This window comes from Humulus lupulus, chromosome X (genome assembly GCF_963169125.1).
Source record: "Humulus lupulus chromosome X, drHumLupu1.1, whole genome shotgun sequence".
NCBI classification, from domain to species: Eukaryota; Viridiplantae; Streptophyta; class Magnoliopsida; order Rosales; family Cannabaceae; genus Humulus; species Humulus lupulus.
In genome coordinates this window covers 67345074-67354965 of record NC_084802.1, presented here as the reverse complement: position 1 = coordinate 67354965, position 9892 = coordinate 67345074, and the positions used below count along the sequence as shown (strand labels likewise).

The 9892-nt window shown below is 32.8% G+C and overlaps 1 protein-coding gene across 1 annotated transcript; it reads right to left on the bottom strand.

The window, feature by feature from the left end:
• Positions 1-7673: 7673 nt before the first annotated feature.
• On the bottom strand, positions 7674-8921 carry LOC133805918 (uncharacterized). Its single transcript, XM_062244065.1, has one exon. It carries the CDS (start codon positions 8919-8921, stop codon positions 7674-7676), a length of 1248 nt encoding a protein of 415 aa, XP_062100049.1.
• Between the last annotated feature and the right edge of the window lie 971 nt (positions 8922-9892).

Sequence of the window (9892 nt, the reverse complement as noted above, 5' to 3'; positions counted from 1 at the left end):
CCTGGCAGAGGTTCTGTTCGACCATCGACCAGGGAGATTCCCCTGATACAGCATTTGGGTTTTATATACGACCAGCTTGGTCGTGTACTCCGTATATTTTGAGATAATCTTGTACAATTGTAATCATATCTGATATTATCTCCCATGATACCTGATTATCCGATTAGTTAGGAAAAAATATCTGCAACTAATTCATGTAACCCTCCTTGAGCCTATAAATAGAGACAAATAGCTCAAGGGAGGGACTTTTGGCTGATTTTGGTTTATGCTTTAGAAGAGAATTTTGGCTATTATCTTTCGGTTGTATTACTCATCCCTCTAAGGCTTGTGAAACTCGAAGAACCCTAGTTCTTTGATCACTCATTTGAGAATCAAGATCAATAATAGCTTAAGTGGACATAGGTCATTACCAATTCGTGGGGCCGAACCACTATAATTTGTTGTGTCGTTATTTTTCTTTCCATTAGATTTATTTCAATACTTTCTATCACATCAAGCATTTGACTCCGTGTCAGTTGACCAAAACGAGGGTCAACACCATGACATGGAGGAGAAATATTCTCTTCAAATCAAACTTCTTTATTAACGCTGGGAGAGGCCGATGCATTTCTTATACCTCCCTTCTTAATCAATGTCACACATAGAGGAATCAACTTCTCTACAGATTTCGATGCTAACCCAATGAATGCACACATGCCTATCTTTTTTATAACGGTAGGTTTAAAGGATTGTGATAGGCATGTGTACAGGACCTTAATTTTCAAGTCATGCACACATTTATCCACTTCAAGCTCATCATACAGATTGTCAAGCAGTTGCTCATACGTCACACCCTTCTCCAAAGGCAGAACTTGATTTTTAGCATCTCTGAAAATCCAATCCTTATTTTCCAATTCCCAAACACCATTGATGCAACAAATATGGAAACAGACAAATCTGTATAAAAAAAAATAGGTCAAAAATTAAAACTATAACATCAAACAGCAAAAAATCGATTCATATCGAGGTCAAACTATCACACTATCGAGGTCAACCCATTGAGTCCCATCGAGTCCAATCGAGTCCCATCGAGGCATACACTACATAAATTAAGTTCTATGCCTCTATTGAGGTCCATCGAGGACAATCGAGTCTCATCGAGGTACCATTGTTCCTAAAGTCTGAGGATTTTATCGAGGACCATCGAGTCTCATCAAGGTAGCCATTTCCCTTTGATGTGAGGGTTTTATACCATCGAGTGTCATCGAGGCATATCGAGGTAGACAGATAATATAAACATATGAGGGGTTTATCAAGGTCCATCGAGGACCATCGAGGCAGACAAAAAACCCAGAAAAAAACCAAGAAAGGAACGAAAATCCATTTCGACAGTGAAAAATTACAATAAAAAATGAAGGCATACACAGATCTGTTCGAAATAGCAAAAGCAGTGTTGATAAACAAGTTTCCTCACTACATATAACAAATATATACTTACCCATACGATTTTTATCCGAAATCCAAAACGAAGTCCTTGCCTTGAAAGGATTCATAACTTGCCCTGCAATCCAAGCTCAAAAATTTGTATAGATTAAGTTGCCTTATTTTTTTGTGTACGAGAGCTTGAGAGATAGAGATGGAAAATATGAGAGATAGAGAGGGAGAAGAATATAGACATCGGACCTGCAACCTATCTTTTTTGTGGGGAAAGTGAGGAATCGTCATTCCACTTGTTCTGGCAATGTCAATGGGCTGCTAAATTGTGGTTAATTAATCTCAATGGCCTCTGAACAGAACTGACTTTAGTGGATAACTGGCAGTAATGGTTCATGTATTTCAAACACGGTAATCACGTTCCATCTCAGTTGTCTTTTGACAATTTTTTTCTGTAGGCTTCTGTCTTGATAGATATTATCTGGAGGGAAAGAAATGAGATTGGGCATGGGGGGTCTCCTACACCTTTCACTGCATTATGTTCAAGATTCAATGCTAAAATGGATGAGTGGAGAGCCTTGACCAATAATCTAGGTGATACAACACATCAATGACTCCCTCCTCCACCAGGATGGCGCTGTTTTACCTTTGATGTAGCTATCTCTGAAAATTTCTCGTTCTTAGCTGCGGTGTGCCAAGATTCAGAGGGGTCTATCATCTCCGTGGTAACACGAAAAGTGAAGGGAACTGAACCAACTATAGTTGAAGCTTTGGCTTTGCTTTTGGCAGCTAAGAAAGCAGCTTCTAAGCCATCCTTTTCCTTTTGGTTCCAGAGTGACTGCATTAATGCAGTTAGAGCTCTGAGTAAGACGAATGAGTCTCAAGTTCCTATGCTCGAAAGCATCAGAGACAAATTCATTAAACTCTTTTCAACATTGAAACATTGCGAGCCATCTAAGATTGACAGGGAAGTGAATTTTATGGCTCATAACTTTGCAAAGTATGCAATGCACTTCTGAATTGAAGGAAGCATCAATTGGACTCAAACCGAAACTACAAGTCGTGGCATCCCCCATAATTCTGTTTGGTGGCTACTTACTTCAACTAGGTCCTTGGTTCTTGTTCGTTTAGGTTTTTTCGTGTCTTGTTGCTTTTCAGAGGTTGTGTGTTTTTGTATCCTCGTGGTAATTTGTGTGTATCTGTTTGTCATTTTCCTGTGGTCTATTTGTTTAAACAGTTGTTTGCTTATGCAATAGATTGCTAGTATTCTGTTAGTAATTTCTATTTGTGTTTAGTTGTAGCTGGATTAGTCCTATGTGTGTATCAAGGGCTGCTTGTATGGAAGTGCTCTTTGCTTTGTTCATTTAAGTTTTGGTTTAATGTTATTAGTGTGGCCTTGCTTTAAACAAGGCTCTTCAGCAAAAAAAAAAAAAAAAATGCCAATTTTACCAATGATGCAATCAAGTGGGATATTTTATGATTATGCTTCCACCTTGATGCATATATACTATTTCCCTAAACATTTCATCTTCGTGTTTGAAGTGTTCTCACATAAAACTAACAGTCACTCTTAGTTATCATTGGTGTCTAAGACCAGTAACCAAGTTCCAAATTGTTGCTAACTCCTCAAAATTGTTCACTTACTTCATATGCTCTTAAGAAGCAATCACCTTCGAACGGTTGAGATTGTACACTATTGGTATATATTGCATAGTATTTAAAAGCGTCATCCTTAGTATATAATTTAAACCAATATATGTATAAACAATATTAACTATAATAAAACTTAGTCTAAAAGTCTAAAACTCCATACAATTTTGTTAGCTAAAGATGATTTTTTTAAAAAAAAAAAATGATTTTAAAGATATAGTTTAATTTAAAAAAAAACAAATAAAATTTATAGATCCAAAACTATATATATATATATATATATTTATCCAACATATATTAAACACACATACATATATATATATATATACTAGATACAAGGAACATGTAATATGCACGTTTGCTTAATTTTATTTATACAATTTATTAATTATTTTTATTAAATTTATATTAATGTCATATAAATTTTAAATAAATATCCTATTTTAATTAAATAATTTATTTATTTTTATTTAAGTTTATGTTTGTTCTAGTTTTTTAATTTGGAAGTGACAACAATAGATTATATATTATACGTTTAATGTAATATTAAATATTATACGAGAATTTTAAATTTAAGTTTTTTGCTATTTAAAAAAAAATTGTTGCTAATTCACAGTAGATTATATTATATGTTTAATATAATATTATTCTAATAAGTGAGTTTAAGTTTAATTAAATTTTATTTAAGTAATAAAACGTATGATTTTATTATTTTTAAATAATTATCATTGTAAAATATCTCAAAAATATCATATTTTAATTTGTTTAATTATTTATTATTTTTAAATAATTATCAATATAAAATATCTCAAAAATATCATATTTTAATTTGTTTAATTATTTATTTTATTTTATTTAAGTTTAAGTGTTTACAAACTACCGTTAAATACAAAAATATTCCGTTAAAGCTAACATTAAAAAAAATAAAAAACTGTTAAAACTAAAAATTTCTGTTATCTACACACTTATATATATACTAGCAGAAAGCAACGTGCAAAGTACGTTTGCTTAGTTGTATTGAGAAAATGTGTGAACTTAGTTTTATTTTTTAACTTTCGTCTTAAAATTTATTATTTAATCAAGGGTAGGTAACCATTTGGTACAGTGTATTTTTGTGAAGTATCGTTTTGGTATCCTATATTTGTAAAAATACGGGTACCAAATGAGGGAATTTCCTATAATCGGTGTCATATATTAAAATACAATATTTAATTTAATGTATGACATAAATATATTACTAAAAAATATTGTTGCAATTCAAACAATAACATTGTTGATAAGTATTTGGTAGTTTTGTTTCCAAATGAGTGATTTTGCTATTGAACAGTTTTAAAGGGTAGACCTTCGTAAATAAAAAAAATAGAAATAAAAATTGTCTATAGTTTAATAAAGAATGTGATTTTGTCTGAATAAATAAATAAAAAAAAAATGAAGAAATGAGTTAATTTGTGTTTGTAATTTTGGATGATGATTCATCCTTGTTGTCATCTTGTGTGGCTTCAATGGAGAGAATAATGAAATGCTTATATTTGACATTCTTCATTTTTTCTTCATCTGCAGACAATTTGATTGTCCATTTTTTTGTTGCTAATTTATTCGCAACACTTTCAATGTATTGAGGAATTTACTGCAAGAACAATTTAGAGTTAATTTATAGAAATTATAGATTTTTTCATATGTATTATTTTGAAATGTAGTAATATTTATTCTTACCTCTGTAGAATTTTCCATCAACTGGACTGCAGAACTACCAAACATCTCTTCTACTACTTCTCCGAACATAACAGCATCGAGCTTTCCAATATCATCTTCTAGTTGCACATATGCCCTAGCACTTAAAATGTATTTAAATATATTAGTTTTAATGTGAATATTAGTTTTTTAAAATTGATAATTTATTTATAAATTTAAATAAAATCTACTCACTGTGGTGTGGGGGTGCCTCGCTGTTTGCAGTTTGGATTTTTGCAAACAATTATTTCGTTATACTTATGTCGTATTTTTCTATGGCATGTCGCACACGACATGTAATAGTACATTTGGGCAGAATCAATTATATTTATCTTTGCTTCTATCCAAAAGTATGTTTTCTACATCAAATAAGAATTGTTCTTTAGAAAGTTAAAAATTGTACTTTGTTATTAAATTTAAATAAAAAATTAATATTTACCTCAAGAGGTTACAAAGCCTTCATTGCACAGGGAATATCACAAATCTTCACGGTTTTTTGAAGTCCAATAAATGATAGAGTAGTAGATGGATGTGTCAATGATGCTTCAATAATACTTTTAATTTTCAGTGTATTATTATTCGCCATTTAGAATAAAAAGTGAATAGTAATAAAAGTTAATAAATATAGGAATGTTGTATGAAAATAATATAATTAAATGTAATGTAATTTGAGTAATATGTGTATTTTAATATGCGAGTATTACCATTGCTTCAATGCAGTTGCCTCTAGAATTTGAGGATTGATTGTGAAGGTACTTGATGAACGTGATGATAGGGACAATCCTGTGTTCAAATTGAGATTTATATTAATGAAAGTATATCAAAGATATAAGAATATCTAAGTTATATATTTCTAAGTACCTCTATATGTTCGAACAACTATTCGTGTTCCCAATATTATTGGGTATTCTTCAATAATTTTTGTTATTGTTTAGCATTCGTCTTGGACAAACCGACCCCACATAGTCCATTTTATTGGGTTGAAGCTAACAAATTAGATTGAATAAAAAATGTTAGTGTACATTTTGTAAAGTAATATCAATACTAAATTTAATTGAAAGTATGTTTTTCTTTTTTTACCTTTCATCGATAAGATATATCTCTTGGATTGTTTGTTGTTGAAATTTTGTGGTTATCTCTTTTGTTGATTCAATCTGGATTGCAACAACTAAGAAATCTACATATTGAAATAAGAAAATGGTTATTTTGCTGATAATCAATTTGTATAAGAATTAAATTTGAAATACCTATTCATTCAGCTGAGTCTTTGTAAGAGTGCAAGTCTGTAAATGGGACGATGTTATATTTTGGCGCCTCTATTTGATTGTCCTGTTCTTCTACATCTTCTATTAGTGTTCTTGAGTTGAGGGTCCAATCATATTCATATGTTCCAATCTTGTACCTTGGGTTGACATTTTTGACAAGGACGTCACTGATATAATAAGAGTGAAATAATTTTAAAGTGTCCTCCCTAGAGTCAATATCTGTTCCATAAATTACTGATTGAACTCGATTCCCTTGAACCAAAATGTAAATTATATGAGTTGCAAATGATAAATAGAGGTATGCTACATTCATTAGGAGAGTATTAGTAATTTTCAAACTAATATATTTTATAACAAATATGATAAATGTTGGTAAATTAATATTAGATTTTGGTATTTGACTGTTGAGTTACGACTTGTTCGCTTTGGAGATTTGTTTGCCACAATCATTTTGATTTTCCAAGGTTTTGTATATGGCGTGATCTCGTTGATCGAGGTACATATTGTCGGCATTTTTTCCCTGTAAAGATAGAAGATAATTAGACACATAAATATAATGTATTTGAATTATTAATTTATGAAATAATGGAATAATAGAATAATGGATTGAAAATAGATTGATAAAATTTGTGAATGTTACCTACGTAAACATTAATTTAAACATGATGATGATAATAATTATGTGTACACAATATTTTTGGTGTAGCTTTTGTCAATTTTATCAGTAGTCACTGGTTGAATTAAAATCCCCACTGAAGACGCTGTCTTTGCCCTTGATAAAGCCATGTATAATTGACTATGAGAAAATACTGGTTGTGGTAAATAAATCCCAACATAATCCAATGTTTGACCTTGTGACTTATTTATGGTCATTGCAAAATTTAATCTTATAGGAAATTGAGTTCGCTTAAACAGAAAACCACTATTATCATCCACATTTGGTAAGAACGATATCCTTGGAATGAAGACTCTTTTTCCCATATGATGTCGAACGACAATTTCAGCATCTATGATATTTCGATCGAAAGCCCGACAAATCAAACGGGTTCCATTGCATAGTCCCTCTGAAGGATTAATGTTTCTTAGGAGCATGATGGGACAATTTTTCTTTAGTAATAATTCATGAGGCGGAAGTCCATTAGGCGTTAATGTGTTTAAGAAATCTTCCATAACTAACTGCTCAGTTTTATCTATTGTCTCATCTACATTGTAATATCGTTGGGCTTCACCTGGAAATCTTTGTATTAGCAATGCATTTATTTCATCTACAAAACTATTATTTGGTGTTAGTATGGCCCGGTTCATCATAGTTGACATATTTCCTGAATATTCTTGAATGTTGTGGAAAACGTCTTGTATTAAGTGATCTAATGAAGTCTTGTCATCATCATAGGGAACAAGCATCCCATTTGGTATTTTTATGATTTCATCTTTTGTGGTGGGTGGCAATCCATTACCTGCTGCTAACACATAATTTGAAAACATTGGATCTAATCTTGCTCGCATATTTTCAGTTAGTCAAAACTTAGTCAATGCAGTCCACAAGTAAGAATGAACCAGACTGGAATTAACCTACTCTTGTCTAGTTCCTTTACGGACCACAGGTAATACTTGTCAAAAATCTCCCCCGAAAACAACAACCTTTCGAACGAAGGCTATGTCAGAATCATTGATGTCTCGGAGCATTTTGTCTAATGCCTCTATGTGTTGTTTTCTTGTCATCGGTGCCTCATCCCATATTATTAATTTTGTTGCACGAAGAAGGTTTGCAAGTGCAATTTGTTTGCTCACACAACATGTGATTTTTTCGTTAGTATCAAGTGGAAGCTTAAAGCGTGAGTGAGCTGTTCGACCTCCTGGAAGTATAGATGCAACCACACCTAATGAAGCAGGTGCAAGTGCTACCAAGTTTCTTGATTGTACTGTTGCCAGAAGTGCCCTGTATAGGAATGTTTTCCCTGTCCCACCTGGGCCATCTACAAAGAATGCAGCATTTTTGTTTGATAAAACTTTTTCCAACACTACATTATACACTTGTTGTTGCTCGCTATTAAGTGATCTTGAAGATATAATATCTTCTTCTGGAATTTCAACACCCAACTCATCATCGATTTCTCTAGATTGAAATTCATTTCCATTGAAAGAAATGTCTTCATCAAGAAGATGGTAAGAGTTAATGTTTTTCCCCATTGATTCAATTGTAGAAGAGATTGACCTTAATACGTGATATCTTGCAGTCAATGTAGAATCTTCTGATGATTTGAAATCAACTGACATATCTTTCTCAAAACGTTGCCAAAGGTCTCTTGGATTGGTTGGATTACAATATACCAATACTGTTGCGAACATTCGCCTCAAACTGAATGGCATTTGATATAAAGATGCCTCATGTAAACAGTCTTCTAAGCTACTGTCTCTTTGTAACAAACCATGCATTGTTGCTGCCTCACGAAATGTGGGGGCCAAAATGCCCTCGACTGTTCTAAGATCTTCAAAGGACAGCGGTCCCCTTACATGGTTTAGCAATATTCGCATAAAATAACGCTCACCCTCAAATGGATTTGCTGTAACAATACAACCTATGACTGTTTTCGTTTTTCGCGGAGTCCACTCTTTGTGTTGATTGTTCCAAACATAATATTCTGGAATTTGTTTGTACAGTAATTTCTTTGCATTTTCATCTACTCGATTTAATGCAAAGAATTGGGTTAGCATAGTTTTTCTAGAACAGTCTAAATTGAGGATGTTAATTAGATCGTTGTTTGCTTGGAAAGTGACCGGGTGTTGATCCTTCAGATGTAAATGCAAACTATACACTGTTGGGGACATCTCATTGATAATAAATCCATATATTCTCCACATTGCTTCTGGGGGAGCAATCCATCGGGCTGACTGGAATTGTTGGATTTCATCAATTGTTGATTGTTTGTTTTAGAAACCAAGTTGAAAGTGACACGATCATGACCTTACTTGTAAAGATATTTCACTGCTTTTATTGTAGAACAAATCTCTACATTAATGTGCGAGTCAAATGTTGCAAGGAGATACGGGTTGTATGGAACAACCCAACGATTGTCTAGATTTTGTCCTCGGACTTTCACAGTCATTCCATTGTTTGAGCGCCTATATATTGGGAAGCAATCGTTTCCAACAGTTGTTGCAGATGCATAATTCTTTGGATAATTACTTTTGCAGTCACGATTTCCTTTCATGCAAACATTTGATGGATTCAATACTCCACATGGTTCATGCATCATGTGCTCCACAACAGCGTTATGGAGGTGGATGTTTGTATTTTTATCAGGTATCTCTACTGATACGATCTCATCAAAAGATTCTGGTGCATGTAGTTTCCACTCATTTTGTAAGATAATTAAAAAGTGGGCATGTGGAAGACCCCTTTTTTGGTGCTCAATAACACAGACATATGCTGACACTTTTCTGAATATTTGTCTTTTGAATAATTGGTCCTTTAATTCTTCTAATATTGCATGAAAGACTCGAGCAACCAAATCAAGTCAATTTTGACTCTCCTCGTGTGGACTTAGTTCATTTGTAATTTCTGGCCAGTTTGGATTGCATGTCATCGTTAAGAAAATGCCAGGTTTACCGTAACGTTGAACTAAAGCCATTGCTTCCATATATCTTTTTTCATGTCTCTTGGACCTCCAATAAAAGAAGATGGGAGTATAATCTGTTTCCCAACATTAGAAGGATTTGTTTCCCCAAGCGTAATTGTATCAACAATACCTTGATAAAACTCTGATCAAATATGTTGTTGCTTGCCTTTAAAATAATCTAGTCTTGAGGTCTCAATCTTCACATACATATCA